The sequence below is a fragment of the Rousettus aegyptiacus genome, unplaced genomic scaffold, assembly GCF_014176215.1.
Source record: "Rousettus aegyptiacus isolate mRouAeg1 unplaced genomic scaffold, mRouAeg1.p scaffold_m13_p_7, whole genome shotgun sequence".
NCBI classification, from domain to species: domain Eukaryota; kingdom Metazoa; phylum Chordata; class Mammalia; order Chiroptera; family Pteropodidae; genus Rousettus; species Rousettus aegyptiacus.
Genome location: NW_023416310.1, coordinates 25,709,262 through 25,726,594, shown reverse-complemented (window position 1 = coordinate 25,726,594; position 17,333 = coordinate 25,709,262). Strand labels below are relative to the sequence as shown.

Here is a 17,333-nt window from a genome sequence, read left to right as displayed (position 1 = left end):
TTATTCCAGGGCTCCCCTACCCTGAGGCAGAAGGCATCTTCACCAACCCATGGCTCTCTGTTCCGGGGTGACTACAGGGAGGGTCACTTTGAGAGGCACTTAGTGAATTGAAAAGCCTCTAGCCTGTGAACACACCTCACTGAAGTTGAAGAGAGGAAGAGTATACTCGAGGTTAGCAGTTCTGGGTTCTGGTCCCTACGCAAGCTACTTAACCCATGATATGTGGCCTGTAATTTTCGGGTGCCTCAGTATTTATCTGGGAAGCTCTGAAATGATGGTGTGAAATAAATGAAGGCAGGTGAGTAATGGGCGTAAAAGTATTAAAAGAGCTAAGCAAATGTAGGCCTATCTCTTGTTAGATAATTAAGTTTTATCAACACGATCAGCCATGTTGAAAACAGACCTTTGTGTTGGCCCTGGTGGAAACAGCTGTGCTTGGAGCCTTGCATTTCACCAGACTGGCTACGAGGACACAATACCAGAGCATGTGGCTGCAAACCAAAATATTCTGGTTGTTTGTCACAGTGTCTCACTTTTCATCTGATTGCATTTGGGACACAGAGATACAATTTGTCTAGAAAACCTTGATTCTATTCTTGGTTTTTGCCCCGGTCTTCAATAGGTCACTTGAGCTGTATGAGCTACTAGTGGATTTGTAAAAGCAGGAATAATAATGCTTTTAAAAATAATAATATTTTTCTTCTCTCTTAAGAATGTTATAAAGATAAAACAGGAATCTTTTTTTCAGATAAGACTTTTAACAAAATGAAGTTGATATTTATTATTATCATTATTATTATTATTATTGCCAGGGCTGATTTCCAAGTGTACACTTTGCCAAGTTCACATTAGCACAGTTCTGTTGATTATGCTGTTAGAAATTCTCACCTTGTAATCTACATACAGACTTCTCATGAAGCTTCTAGAAGTTTTCATTCACTTCACTTATTTATCCTTTTCTGTATTCCTAGGGAGAAAGTAAGGTTTGAAAAGAAAGGGGACTTCTGTTAGTATTTTATATAATAACTGAAGCTATATATCCTCCAAGCCCCAAACTATACAATAAAAGTTCTCTTGGATACTAGTTTGCTCCCATAATTCCTAGCACATAGCTTATTAAGTTATTAACCAGCAATTTCTCTGGCAGCATGTTAAACTTTGCTTTTAAACAAGTCACAGAGGGGGGGAAACATGCATCTCTCATAAAAAGAATAAAAAACATACACCCTCTAAAATGGTTTCCCCAGGCTTTGAACAAATCCCAAGCCCTACACAAGGTCTCTTTTTCTTCATTCTCTGCACGTAACTTGAGTGTTAGTACATTAATGAGAAAAAGATGCCTCATAGAAAGATGGAAAAATATGAGAGGGGCCCTCGGAGAAAGCAGGTGAGCCTGAATAGAGGGAAAAGGCAGAGCCTTGGTTTCGAGATCATGGCCTCCTCTTGAACAGTAGCATTCCCAAGGAAGCAGAGGTGGCTGTGGCTTTGACCCTGACCTGAGAAGTGTTCCAGTGCCTCTGTAGACTGCCTCGGCCATGCTGAGTTCCTACTCAGGACCCTGGTAAAGGGGTTCAGGCCCTGTGTTTTCAGAGATTCCATCCCCCAGGAACAAAAGCTCAGTAGTGCATGGCTGGGACATTTGGTTTCTTCCTGGACAGACTCACAGCTCATGTTTCTCTCTCTTTGTGCATGGCAGCTCAGTAAGAACTCCCTATAAATTGGTCAACCACCAGAGCAGGGCACGAAGATGGCTTCACTTTAAAAGGAAAATCCAAGTAGGAGGGCTACGGAGTAGCTTATATGTGTGGGTTGTGAGTATAAACACTTGCAAAGCTCCAGACCAAGAAAGGCTGGATAGAAGTTGGAGCATAACATAAAAATGCAGCTCTGCCGTCACCCTCCCCGCTACCCCCTCCCCAGGGAAGGGCAAGGTAAACCAGCAGTCCCGGGTAGCCGGCCAGGCCCCGCATGCTGCTGCCAGCTGGCCCTGTATGCAGATCTAAATTCTGGATGTTACAGTGGGGGAAAATAACTTGTTTAAAAATATATATTCTGCAATTCATGACCATTTGGCATCTTGGTTTAAACAAATCTTCTATTGTTTCTCCAAGAATGCCATATGATGGTTGCTTGGCTGGGGGCTGTGGTAAAAATGGAAATCAGAAGGGAGAGAGGGGTTCTTTTTATTTTAATTTACACTTCCACATTTATATGACTTAATGTGGCCTACATCAAAAAAGTACCTCCTGGCTCCTAACCGCAGCAGCTCTTCCTTTTATAACCAAATGTAAGGAGAAGCAGGATCTGGTCTGCGGACAGCCACCATCACAGAAACTTGAACTGCATAGGACTACAAAGATGGCCAACGGGATCTCTGAGAGACCAAAGGAAGGTCAACAAAATATCCGTGTCAAGTCAGCCATTCAGATTGTCCTCGGAGACTGTTTTCTGATGCTTAGTCAGGGAAGGTTTCCTAGAGGACAGACTTTGAAGTGTTTTAAATAAAGGACATGGTGTGGCTGGATGTTGTCAAGTGGAGGAGGATCAAGGCAGGATGTGGTGTCATGTTATAGACTATTTTCCCCTCCGTCTCTACTACCACCTTCCTCACTACTATTATCCTTCTCTTCCCCACTTGCCCCACTTCTCGCCTGCCTTCTCTCTTCTTACTCCCCAGTCACTTTTCTCTTTTTCCGATTCTTTTCTTTCCAGCCTATTTTGGGCCCCGGGGGTAGTCCCCAGGATGCATAGCTTCATTAACTCCACCGCTGGCTCTGATAAAAGACTGCAAGTGCTTTTTGAGAACAGAAGAGATCTGAGTAGGGGCGAGCCTATGTTGGACCCACAATTAGAGGAAGAGCCTGCAATGGATTGTGATTTGCCCCTACTAGGACTTGAGACTCCAGGTCATTCTAAGCCATTAAGCTTGTTCACTCCACCTATTTGATTTTCTGGTCTGCATTCTTCCCTCCATGTGGCAAGCATGTTCCCACCTTTGTATCTTTGCTCCAGTAAATTCTCCTGCCTGGAATTCCTTCTTTCCTTTCACTGGCCAAACCCTTCCATGTCTCCAGACCCCTCCTTAATAACATTCTCTCTGATTGTTTTTTGTATATTTTATTTTTCTCCACATACACCCACCCCACCCCCACCCCCCACCCCCCACCACACACATACACACAACAAGACGAAAAGCCCTGCAAAGCCAGAACTTTGTCCTCTCCTTCCTTTTCTAGTAGGATATCTCCCATGGTGCTCAGTAAATGTTTCTAGAAAACCAAAAAGTTATGCCATGTATCTAATCAGAATTCTAGAGAAGTAGTTCTCTGGGGACTGGTGTGACCACAGACTCTGACTCTGCTGAAGTCCAGATGTTGACTTAGAGACCTCGCAGATACTAGCAGCCTAAAGTCAGGACAGCTATTTCTAGCCCTCTGAAAATGGTAATGCATTCTTCAGGAAGAGTTTAGTATGTCCAAAGTGAACTGTCTGTCTCTTCCAGGGAGCCCACCAAGGCTTCACACTGGTGACTGGAAATCCCAGCTTTCCAGTGTGGTTTGGGCTGATGGGTCCCACTGGAGACTTCAACCCTTTGGAGTTCTTGGAGTTCTTAAAGGTCATAATTAAGCTCTCCTATTTGGGACATTTCACTCGTCCTCTGTCATTTCCTGCTGCTCTTCTCCCTCACATCCCCTTTGTACTTCTTGTTCTCCAAACATGTCATGTGCCTAAGTCTTCGGACGTGCTGTGCTTCCTCTGCTGAGGTTACTCTGCTCGTGGTCTGTATCCCAGACTCTTCCTCATTCTCCGGCTCTCTGCCAATTCACTTCCTGGCTTACCCATTTATACTAAGCAATTCCCCCTTCCACTATCTTTAATTTTCACTGTCAACCCCTCCTTTGGGGCACCCATCATATTCTAGTATGATTGGTTATATGTTTGTCCTTTGAAACTAATGGCTTTTTTGATAGCCAGTCACAACAAAAAATATGCTTTACATGGGACCTAATGTACATCTGTGTGCTGAATGTGTATGTACATATGTATACACACACTCATGAAATCGTGCACAGCTTGAAATTTTAATAATTTCAAATTGTGTCTGTGTAAGATATGAACAGTCATCAAAAAAATACAACAGAGAGAGAATTTACTCAAAATTTAGCATATTTAATTTCAGGAATGTTCTCTTTCAGCATATCCACCATCATTTTGGATACCAATCATAACTCTGTTGATATCATTCAGTATAATGTAGGGTGGCTTATTACCTGGAAAAGAAAAAGAAAGGAGTTAAATCAATCAATAATTTTACTTAAAATTATTATGTCTCATAAATTATTTATACCTTTCATCAAAGAATTCATCAAAAATTCATTCTGGGCAAGAACTTTACAATACTATCTTTATTGCTTTGATGCACTCTGATTATATTTTCCCCTCCCTCTCTTCCCTAGCTCACTGTCTCCTTTCTCTTCCTTCCTCCCAACCCTTCCTCCTTCCTTCCATTCTTTTTCTTTATGCTGGTCACCACCCACTAGCTGATTTCATAACCAACAAAATGGGTCATAACCTACAGTTTGAAAAACACTGTTCAGGACTCTAAGTTCCTTGAGGGCAATGACTGTCACTGAATCATTTCTTCTTCATATTTCCAAATACTGGCATTATCCCTGGCTCTCGGTAGCCTCTTAGTAAATATTTTCTGAATGAACAGGCCTCAATTAAAAAGCTCTGCAGCCTCTGGAATTCTAGAAGGGATAGGAGAAGAGGATAATTTAATCACAGCCTTCCCAAGACCTCCCGCTATCCTCTAGACACTAGCACCTTTGTGGCCATGTCCGGGAAGCCCTACTCTCTCTGCCTTGCCTTCTGTTTCCCCCCAACTTCCAGGAGAGAGGGCAGAAGGTTTAATGGAGTTCAGAGATTTCCCAAGGCAGAAACATATTAATCAGATTCTCGGGCAGATATTTGTCAAGGGACGAACGATAAAAAATGGAAAGAGAGCAAAATTCTTAACAAGCCCTTTGTTTCATTTGATGTATGTAACCTTAGTCCTCATACTACCTGATTCCTGCTGCTCCTTCTAAAACTGCTCTCATGTTGTTTTTAAGCCCATCTGTTAGACCCTGACCACTTGAGATTTTTTCAAGCACTTTAAATCTTCATTATACTGTGCCCTATGCCAGGGTTTTTCCATTTGGGGGTAGAAAAAAGCCCCAAGCCCACCAAAACCCTGTGGCTTCATTTCCTGTCCAGCTGGCTTGCTCCTCCCAAGATTTTATTCCCATCATCAAAGCAGCTTGACAGACCGAGAACAAACCTCTGGCTCACCCTGAAGTCATAGTGTGCCATTTCCAAGTCAGAACAAACACCAAGTAATAGAGAAAACGAAAGGGAAAAAAATTATTTTCCTGACTTAGAAGCCAGTTCAGAGTGAAGCCCAACTCTGAATCTAGACAGGGATGTTATGTGGCTGTGGCTGTGGCTGTGTTCAAGGGTGGAGCCATGAACGGTGGGCTGCAGGCCAGAATTTCTCTGACTCAGTCTCAAAGGAGAAGCCATGGATGGACTCCTTTGTGGCCTAGATCCTCTCTTTTTCCTGGAATCAAAAGCAGCAGCGTTCGAGGGAGCCTCCCATGATCTCGTTGACTACCTCGGAGTTGGCCTAGAGCTTCACAGTTATAGGAGCAGTCAGAGTAGTCCATGAAGTGTCCCAAGAAGCCAGCCAGATCACCAGCCTATACCACCAGGTCAAGAGGAGATGAAGGGGACTTTTAAGGTTGCCAGTTTTTCCTGTATTCATTTAGAAATTTTAAAATATATATTAACTTAGCTAAAAATCTCATGGAAAGTAGGCTCCTCATCAGACTTGAAAGTCAAACCACTTCTGCCAAACCTTCACTTTATGGCTCCACCGAAAGGAAAACATCCATGGCGTGAAGCTATAACTCTATGAGGCCTCGTAGGAGCAGGCAGTACATTTTCACACTAAGAAGCACCCAGTTAGCACAAAGTATACCATCTCCTGAAAGCCTGGCTTGCCTTCCTCTTCTTCCTGCCTTCTTGGCACATTCTCTTGTCTTCCCATTCTGGTCTCCCCGGGACCTTAGATAAGCCAAACTAATTCCTTCTCATATCTATTGCCCCCTCTGAAATGCCTTTCTTTGTAAACTTTGTCTAAATTTTTCCCACCTTTCACAGTCAAGTTGGAATTACACCTTCATAAACCCTTTCCATTTCTCCAGTCCACCCTGATACGTTCTTTCTCTTATCTCCTAAATTCCTGTCCCACAATTTGACTTTATTTTTGTCTCTATGACTAGACAACATTCTCTGAGGTCAGAAATCATCTGCATCTCCTCCTAGCACCTAGCTCAAAGGTGGATGCTCATGGGGCATTCCATTTGTTCTCTGCACGCCATTTACTTAGCCCTGTGCTAGATAGCTGATGATTTATTAACCGCTCACTTCCCTTCTTGAATGGCCCTCTTTTAGCAGGAGGAAGATCTACCTGTTAAACAGTGGGAATGCTAGAATTGTGAATGATAACGTTGAATAAGTTTTTATAGAACGTGGGTTATTTATAATGGGTAAAAAAGTAAAGATAGGAAGTTATGATTGAGAGACCTGGGGGAAACTAGATAGAGACAAAAGGTAGGGGCAGGATTGGTGGAGTGGGGGGGATTTTCAAATAGATAAAAGTTTTAAATGACAACGAAAAGAATGGAACTGCAAAGTACCGAAAGGAAATACAGGAAATATAATCTTGGAGAAGGATTAGACTTTGTAAGCATGATGTAAAACCCAGGAGACATAAATAAAAAATTAATATATTAATACGTTTTTGAATTACAAAATAACATTACAAATAAAGTTGAAAGACGAATGGTAACCAACAAAAATATTTGTAAAACATGTGACAAAGAACAGATTTTCTGAACACACAGAGTTACTACAAATCAATAAGGAAAAGACCAACAATATAATGGACATGGGATTTGAATGTAGTTCACAGAAAAGGAAATCGAAGTATCTTTTTTGAAAAGCACATTAAGTTATGTTCAACCACACTTAAAATAATTGTGAATTAAAACAATGAGATACTGTTTTTCACTTACCATCTTGGCAGAAGTTAGAGTTTAATAATGTACTGTGTTGGCCAGGTTGTGAGGAAACCAGAATTCTTATACACTGTTGGTAAAAGTGTAAATTGGTGCTGTCTCTTTGGAGGGCATCTTGTCAAAATCAATCAAAAATTTAAATGTGCAAAATCTTGATCCAGTAATTAAGCTTCTAGGAATTTCTCCTCTGAGTACTCATTTATATGCTCAATACTGATTTACATACATATTTATTACAGCATTGTTTTCGGCAAAGTATCTTAAATCATCTGAATTATTTTAATAGAGCATTGGTACATCCATGAAATGGAGCAGTTTACAACCATTTTTTAAAATGAGGCAAATCTTTACATTTGTAATAGAAGGATAGTCAAAATATCTTAACTCTTGTATATATCAATTAGCTTATGCTCAGATTTGTTTCTTTATATGCCCTTTCACTTATAGTCACAGAACCTATTGACAAGGTTAAGTTAGGACCTACCATATATAGTAAACTATTTATATAAAAATAAACAAGTGGGTAGCTCTAGATAGATGGTTGTAAATGAGTAGAATGTGCCTGGCAGGATATACTAAAAGGAGTAATAATGGTTGCCTCAGGGGCCAGAATATGGGTAGAAGGTGGAGGCGTAGAAAAGGAACTTAACGTTCACTGCATGCCCTTTTGTACAGTGAACTGTTTGGATTGTTTTTATACCATGTACATGTGTTACCTATTTTTTAAAGCTAATTTTTAAAAATAATCAGGTACAAATATGAAATTAGGCCAAACATAAAGTATACATATAAACTGGCAGGGTAGGTACCAGGGAGCAAGCAGATACTGTAGGTGAAGCCAGTCAGTGGGACAGAAATGAGGCAGGTCAGCACAGAGAGACCTTTAAACAAGACAGTTTTGTTTTAACTCAATAGTACCTGATTTCCTTTTCATGCTAGAACATACACCAGCCCTAGGTTGTGGGCAGTTCAGGATGAAGTCGGAATAAACTTCAGGGAAATGGTAACTGTTAATTTACAGAGAATGAGAAGGATGGGTTTAGAGATCAAGTAAATTAAATCCACTAGCCAGAACACTGTGTCATTCCCTAATCTTATGTTGGAGGCAGAGTAAGGCAGGGAGTGGACACTCGGGGAGTGTCTGCCATGGCCATGCACCTAGGCGGGCATCTAGTGTGCTGTGCCACACCGAATGCCCACAAGTCACTCATAAGTGATTGGAGTTCCCTTTGTACAAGTCAGGAGTCTGATTCAGATCACAGATAATAAACAGCAAAGCCAAGATTCAAACCCAGATCTTTCCCTACTGTTTCTACCACTTGTGCTGAATTATTAGTACACCGAGGAGGTTTGGGCCTTTTTCACGGTCAGCATGAACTGAGGCTCAGAGCCAGGGACCTTCAGTGCTGTTTTCAAAGGAAAGTCTTCATTCTTTCTTTTTTATCTAGACCCCTAAATCTGAGCCTACTAACTTTTTCCAGCATGTGGGTCAGAGAGTAAATTGAACTCCATTTATTAAGAGAAGAAAAAAATTCCATTTGCTGGGAAAGGAATGTCTGCTCCAGTGTTTGTTAATGCTTTCATGTGTTTGTTTTTTAGCTGGTTACTTTAAGTCCATAGATATAGCTTGTCGTATGTGAGTGCAGTTCTCCGAATGCTTAATCGGTAATATTCATCACTCATGATTTTTCCCTTAAATGTGTTCACTTAAGAAGAAAATAATAGAATATAGCCCACTGCCCACCTCATATCCTTGTTTTCTTATAGATTACTGGGATAGGATATTGGTTTTTGTTTGTTTCAGATGTTTTGGAGACAGAGCATGGAGTTTATCTATTTTGTACACACGTAGCGCTGACCTCCACCATGTGCTGTAGGATTTCACTTTCTCAGTTGACTTTATGATATGTTCTCGCCATTCATGATTATCTTTTTTAGCATTTGCTATAACTCCATAAGCCTCATGACATGCCTGGTAGAAAATACCCATTTAATCTCTTCTGGGACCTAGTCCTCAAGGAGAGAAAACATCAATTTATTTTCTGTTCTTTACCTTTCTAGGCAAAATCCCTGTTTGGTGACCAGAGCTGTATATATTGATATTCTCTTCCTGTTGACTCGCTGCCTTGACAAAGCCACAAAAGGCAACCAGCCAGGTATGATTCATAGTTATATCATATTTTGGAATGATTACAGGTCTTTGAAATGTAAGTGGGGTTTTGAGTGGCTCTACCACACACTCCCTCACCTTCTACTTTTGTTAAGACTAACCTCACATCAAAATTAAACATAGTGTCATATGGTTTTCTCATAGAAGCTTGTCAAGGAAACTTGTCCTTGTTTAGTTGAAAGTTTGCTGTTTATTTTCTATTTGACCATTTGGGGAAGAGTGTGGACTCAACTCAGATACCCTCTGTGTTTCTAAGACCTTGGCTCTTTCCTATTTCGTGCATTTACTTTGAAAGGTTGTCATTTTCAATAACTGAGAGTTCTTTCTGTTCCATTCTGTGTAGATAACAGGGCTGCACTCAGTTGATACTGGAGCCTGGATATTTGAGATTCTGTCTCAAATCCTCCTTTTACTACCTTAAGCTCTGACTTTGTATGTGTTCCTTGGTCATACATGTTTCCCGGTATGGGACCCAGATCCACATACAATTGTTCTATTTTAATCATGATTCACAAAGTGATTTTCTTAAAAGAGAGAAAGGCAACTCCAAATAAAATTTTTTGATGTGTTTATATAAGAGGCCACAGGAAGTGCTGTACATGAGTTCCAGGCCACAGACTGAAACTGATTTTCGTCAACACAAACTGGAATGCAGGGTAATGAGCCTGCAACTGGTTAAAATCAGCCTCTTCTAATTGATTAGGCCTGTCTAAGAGAGGCTACAATTACAAAGTCAGATTCTGAGTACAAGCAGGACAGGCCTTTCCTCTGTTAAATTTAGTCTGTCAATGATTTGTTGTCCTCAGTAAATATATTCAGGCTGTCAGAGTCCAGCTCTGTCCATATGGAACCCTGTTCCCAAATTCAAACCAATTTAAAATGCTTTGAGGGGGAGGTGCGAAACCGCCTCACCCGGATCAATGCATATTAGCCCACAAAGCCCCTGTGGCCACGCAGAGGTAATGAGAACATGCCTGGACTTTCATCAGCTTCGCATCCCTGCATAGGGGTAGCTGCTATATCCATTTGGTAGAACAGGATCATATAGTTTTATAGCTATAAAATAGCCCAAGTTTATGCCTCTTATCCTAGCATAATTATTAATAGTGCCCTCTTTTACTCTTGAAAGTGTCCAGGTTTACACAATAAATTATAGATCAACCAAGCTATAAGAGGCCTCAGGGTTATGTCCGCTTTATTTTGCACTCAAGCTAGCTGGGGTCCACAGATTATAAATCATGTGTTACCAGAAGTAAATGTTTCCACTATTTTTGTATTTCAGTTCCAAATTCTATATAGCTTTATGGTACTTCTCTGATTAGTGTCCAAAGGGCCTAGGCCATGAAAGACTTGCTTGCTATTCACAAGTCCAAGCAGTGAGATCCTCTCAAGAGTTGTGTGGTTGACTATAATCATTAGTTTATTTGAAGTAAGTTTTTCTTGGCCTTTCAGTACCGTTATTCATCGTCTGGAAGGGTTAACCCTTGGATGTTATAACATACCCTCTCATCTCCAACTGCTGATACTTTACTGACGAGTTGGGCTCCTCCATAAAGATGTCCTTGGCCATTTTGAATCAAATTTTCCTCTAAACTCTTACATTTTTTAGAGCTTATGCCCCAATTAAATGTGACCATAAGCTGTCATTTATAACTCAGCAGTATTTCACTTTCATCGATATATTATTGCTCTTAAAGCCCTTCCTTTGAAGAGTAAGATGTGGGAGGATGGTACACTTTACCCTAGTATAAATGCCATAGCTCTAAATATTTTATCCTGCACTGTCCACTGTGGCAGTCACTAGCCGCATGTGGCTCTTGAATACTTGAGGTGTGGCTAATCCAAATTGAGATGTTTTGTAAGAATAAAATACATACCAAATCCAAAGACTTAGAATGAAAATTATAATGTAAAATTTCTTATTAAGTTTTTATATTGATTATGTATCAGAATAATATATTTATATATTTATGTAAATAAAATGTATTATTAAAATTAATTTCACCTGTTTCTTTTTACTTTTAAAAATGTGGCTACTAGAAAATCAAAATTACATATATGGCAAATATTATATTCCGGTTAGACCAGTACTGATTTTGTCTAGTCCTTTGGAAATTGCCCTCATAAACCACAGGCTATATGTGTATGTGTCTATCTATATGAATGTATATGTTCGTACAAACATATACATATAATACATTCATACAAACAGTGGTAAAAATTTTCCTCTTTTGAGGATGAATTAGATTTTAGAACTAACCTAATGTCAAATACAGTGGTGATTAAGATGAATAGCACTGTTTAGGATAAAAATAAGCTATGAACTTAAAGTAATGAAAACTATTCTTATGTGTTTCATAAATTATTTCCAAAGGCAGTTTGAACAATAGCTAAGTATATCACCAAGCAAGGTGACTCATTTATGTGTAGATTTCAATATGATTTCAAAATAATGTCATGGCTTTATAGTTTTACTTTGTAAGTACCGTGAAAGAATGGATCATGCCTTAGATTCTTTGTTCCCCAGGTAAGCAGGCTCTCACTAACTGGATTTGTTATTGAAATACAGTTTTCCTCCGTTTTTAGAATAGTAACAGTTGTCATCAAGATACAAGTCTTGGGGATGGCTCCATAGTGTAGTGATTAGCACATCTGCTTTACACACAGAAAGTCCTGGGTATGCACCCCATGTGGAGCCATGGACCATACCCCAGGTCCGTCAGGCCCCGGATGCATACCGTGAGCATGTGGGAGGAGACACCCCACCTTCAGAGATCCAGCTCTTAAGGGGAGATGGCAACATCCATAGGTCAGGGGTGAGAGAGGGAATTAAAGAGGGGGGGAAAAAAAGATACAAGTCTTATTTAAATTCATATATCAATCAGATGGAAATTCATTTCTGAATTTAAATAAGATGTTTATATCATGGACATATGTTTGTAAATATCTGTGTATCTACTTCCATTATTGGGTCACAAAACTCAGAGTAGGGAGTATACCACATAGGCTCCGAAGCCAGACCCCAGGATTTACTTCCCCAGTCTTCCATTTTCTAGCTTTGTGACCTCTGGCAAGTCATTTAACCTCTTTGAGACACTTTCTCGATTGTGAATGGGGGTAATAATAGGGTCTGTATCTTAGTGTGGTTGTCAACTGATACATGTAAAGCCCTGTGTAAAGAATGTGTTGTACATGGCATAACATAAGTAAGTACTCAATAAATATTAGCTACCATTAATATTATATCATCATTATCATTAGCTCAAAACCATGCATCTAATCCACTCTTCTCCAGCCTGTCAGAATTATGCTCTACCCGTCATATTCACAATTCTCCTCATGTTCTTAAAGATCCAGGAAAAAGAAATGCCTGCTTTCTTAGGACAACACAGAAGCACAAAACACCTGGCTTAGAATTTCAGGAACCCACTTTGGAATCCACTTGCATAGGGATGCTCTTGCTTCTCTGACTGATCCAGAAAAGGATCATTATTTATTGCTGTTCATTTCTTTTTTTATTCATCAGACATGACATGCTAGCATCAGACACACTGACCACCTTTATTTAGAGATACACATGAATATGCCTTGGACTTACAAATATGTGCAATAAGGAATTATAGATGCTATAAAGGAAGTGTGTATGGAACACATTTAAGGCACAAAGAATGAAAGGTCATTTCTACCTGGGAGGGCAGAAATGTCTCTATAGAAGAGGAAGTGGTTAAGTAGAGTTTGAAGATGGGTAGAGATTCACTGATGGTCAAGGTGAAGGTGGACATGATAGACAGAGGGAAGAGCATAGCCAAAGCCACAGAGGCACAAGTCAGCACAGCCTTCAAAGACCTAGGACAGTGGGACTAGAGTGTGGGGTTCCAGGCCGGGCAGATGTGACTAGAAGTGAGGCTGGGAGGCAAGAACTCAATCATGGACAGCCTCATTGGCCAGAATCTGATGGGTTTGGATTCAGCCCTATAGACAAAAGAGATAATTGGAGGACATAAGACAGAGAGTGGGATTGTGTGGTTTTTAAGAAAAGGTGACATTTCTTTCTGTGCCTGCATCCTCCTTATAGGATTCGTAGGACCATTATGAACCTAAGTTCCTGTTGTTGCTAAAAAAGATTGTAACTAAAAATTCCTTCACAGAACGTTAAGGAGATTTGTCCAGGCGTCGTGATAATCAGTATTGGGGGTTTGGAAGGTTAGGGATAGGGAGTAGAGGACTAGCACAATGCTAAAGTAGTTGTTTTAAAATAGTGTGATTATGGGGGGGGGGGAGTTCTTCCTTTTATTGTCCATTGTATTAATTTTATACAGCATAATTCTGTTTTATTCATGTGTGTGTGTACATGTATTTCAACAGTAAGTGTATTTAAACGAGAATCTTGAAGACTGCTTATTCCCAAAGAAAGGAAGTAATATCAATTTCAGGAAAACTTTTTTGGGACAGAGGAAGATCTGCCCATCTCCTCTCAAATACTATTTGGTAAATGACCTTGGAAGGCCAGTCCTACCTCTAAAATGTCTTAGAACTACTTTGAAGGGCTGGGGACATAAACAATGAGGAAAACAGTGACGGGGAAAGGCAGAGAAGATGATTGGAAAAGCTTAAGATAATGATGTGTTTTGTGTAATTCAAACTTTTATCTTAGTACTTCTCAATCATTTGAGGTTTTCTCAGCCATTAACTAGGTTTTAAAAATTCCAAATCTGGAGGTTTTGTTTTGAGTTTTAAAGTGCTTTAAACCCACAAGGACTCTCTGTCCCCTGTATTCTTTTTCCTCTTCTGAATCCAGCTGTCATCATTAGTATATATCAGTTTCCTGCTGGAAAGAAAATTATAGTCTCCGGTCGGAGTTGAGGGGATGAGGAAGAAAAAGCCTAACTAACTGCCGCAAGGACTCAGAGGCTGTCACAGGCCTGAGCGGGGCGTGGAAACAGAGAGCTTTCATTCTTACTTTAAATCCATCTTAAATTATTTGCTCTCAGGCTGGAAATTTTCCATTGAAATAGTTATTTACTGAAATACTATCTGAGACCTGACTAAATATTTACCCTCTTTATTCTGAAAGATGGACTTTCTATTTCTCTTTTATGTCCATACCCCTTAAATCTATTTTTCACAGCTATCGAATTGAATGCTTTCTTTTACCAAGTATTTTAAAAATCTCTTACCTATTTACACTTTCTGACCTTCAGCTTAAGTTTTCTTGGTTGTTAGGTAAAGGGTTTTTCCTTTTCTAGTCTCTATTTTACTAATTTTATTGAAACTAGTTCTTTCTTTTATAATTATATGTATATATAGTATATGTATACTATGAATCTTGAAGAAGATTTGTTAGTCCCAAAGAAGTAAAGAAATGACATAATAATAATTTCACAGAAATGTTTTAGGTGGAGAAGGATTTGTCCATCCTATTCCAATCTCAAAAGGCTGTTTACCTGCCCCTGAGATGTATATGGGAGGCACCTCATTCTCATTTTCAGGAAACATTTTCAATATCATCTTCCTTATAGGGATCATAATAATTATAACCAACATTTATTGAGCATTTAACTCAATGCCAAGCACCATGCCAAGCATTTTACATGCATTCGTGAAGGAGTGGTCCTTCATTTTAGACATGAGGAAACTGAGGCACAGAAAGAACTGCCTAAAGTCTCGCATGTGATAAGAAAGTAGAGCTTGAGCTCTCCACCCACACACACCGTGTCCCCACAGCGCAATCAGAGGCAAGGGCAGAAAAACCACTCCCTATCTCAGAGAGGGGTACCCTGGAACCCTCTTTGTTTGCTCACCTTCCCAGGCTTCTGCCCCTCCTGCAGAGTCCCCAGCCTCAGAGAAGGATCCCCTTTACAGGAGCTGCCAAAATACATGTTCTATGGGGACTTTCTTGCCTGCATTTCTGTCTCCCATTCCGAGGTGTGTGGAGTAACATGAGAGTATACCCAGGACTGGAGCAGTTCCCAGAAAGAGAAAACTCGACTGCTCCCCGGGCAGCCACCTGCACTTTTTCTTTTTGAAAGTGGACCTACGGCCACTGCATGGCGCACTCCAATACCTGGCTGCTGGTGACTGCATTTTGTGGTTTCTTTGTTAGCTGGAATTTATAGTTTGGGTCTTGTTATTCTGCCAAGTACAATAAACATTTTGTTTTAATTGGAATATAACTACTACTACTATTATTATTATTATTATTATTATTATTATTATTATTCTAAATGCCTTAAAAGTGACCAGCTTGTGAGCATGCAGTCAGAATTCCTGGAGTCTAAATGCCAAATCAGTGTGCTTTGCAGATCAGTGTATGATTAGATGACAGACTCTCATTTATTACAGCTTTTATTTATATAATGGAAGTTAGGTAATGTAAGCCCTCCCAAAGGCCAGCTTAGATGTTGATGATGGTTAAGTGGTAAAATCTGTGAGAAGTATTCAACAATGCCTTGTATCCGTAGTGCCTAGAATGTGAATAATATATGTGTGACATGAATAAATATAAGGTCAATTATTTTTATAACATATTAACTTCCTTTACCTAAGTTCCTGGGAAATATAGCCAAACAATTACAGAGAATGAAAACATTGGCAACTTACAAACACCTGCTTTGATTATTTGGTCTAATTAGGTTAAATTTAACCAATCCCATCTGAACAAATTGAAAACAATTCTTATCTGTTCCCTCGGTCACGCACTTTTATCGGTGTTGGATGCAGATGTGTTTAATATGACACAGTTAGTGCTATTCTTTTAGCTCTGGGTGGGAGATAAAAGTGAATTGAGAACATATTTTTAGAGTCTTCTGGGGACTTTGTAATTTCTGGGCCCGCAGCTATAAAATTTCAAGGGAAAAAAACAGGCCTTGTTGTCAATAAATAAGTTGCTTTTTTCCAAAACACTGGAACTGTCATCTCAACTGTGGCTTTTGCCAAAAGTGGTTTTCCCAGGGAACAGTGAGCTCCTAAAATCAGTCTATGGTTCCTAGCTGCCTTTCGGAGGTCAGACTAATACAGATGTCTTATTAGATTGCTAGGTTCATGTGGTGTGTATCTCTCATTAATTCCAACCTGGAGCTGAGTACATAGGCCCTATTCTGTAGATTGTCTTTCCACTTTGTTAGAGTTTAGAGACCATTGAATCAGTAGGTAGAATGGAAACTGTACCAATCAGTGACTTGCTCAAGGTCACACAGCAGGTTAGTGAAATAGTCCAGCTTTCCTGGTTCCTGGTCCACTGCCCATTTCTATGACCAAAATTAAGGACCTCATTCATAATAGTAGGATAGTTGGGCTGTGTCTCTATCTGTAACAAAACCATGTCATGAACCCTCCTTACCCACATTTTCTCCCCAGGACTAAAATACTGTTCAAATGAGCAACTAGTGGTCTCACCTGTAATTTCAGGTTTCCTAGGTGTTCCTCTTGCCCCACTCCAGCCCCCCTCATCACTAACCGATAACCTGAAACTAGTTGCCCATGTTAATTAAATTAGTTAAGCAAGTTTTTTTTGAAAGCTTATCCTAGGCATTTCATGTAAACGAAATCATACAACATGTGGCCTTTTGTGTCTGGATTCTTTCACTTATCATAATGTTTACAAAGTTCATCTATGTTGTGGAATGAATCAACAGCCTTTTCTTTTTTATGGTCAAATAATACTCTATTGTATAGAATTACCACATTTTGTTTATCCAGTCATCAGTTGATGGACATTTGGGTTGTTTCAACTCTTTGGCTATTATGAATAGTGCTGTTATGAAGATTCATGGACAAGTTTTTGTGGAGACATATGTTTTCAATTCTCTTGGATATTTACCTAGTAGTTGAATTGCTGGGTCATATGCCACCCTAAGTTTAACTTTTTGAGGACTTGCTGAACTGTTTCCAAAGAGATTGCACCGTTTTACATTCCCACCAGAAAAACATGGGGTTTCCAATTTCTCCACATTCATGACAGCACTTATTATTGTCCATCTTTTTTATTTTAGTCATCCTAGTGGGTGTGACATGGTATTTCATTGTGCTTTTAGTTAGCA

General features: G+C 39.7%; 1 protein-coding gene across 5 annotated transcripts in view; it reads left to right on the top strand.

The window, feature by feature from the left end:
• The window catches only part of THADA (THADA armadillo repeat containing), a 278,522-nt gene that overhangs the window by 204,940 nt on the left and 56,249 nt on the right, over nt 1–17,333 (top strand). For all 5 annotated transcript variants that reach the window (XM_036224851.1, XM_036224852.1, XM_036224853.1 and 2 more), the window contains one exon: nt 9,186–9,280. In XM_036224851.1, the coding sequence (XP_036080744.1) occupies nt 9,186–9,280 (95 nt within the window). The remainder of the gene's footprint in view (nt 1–9,185; nt 9,281–17,333) is intronic.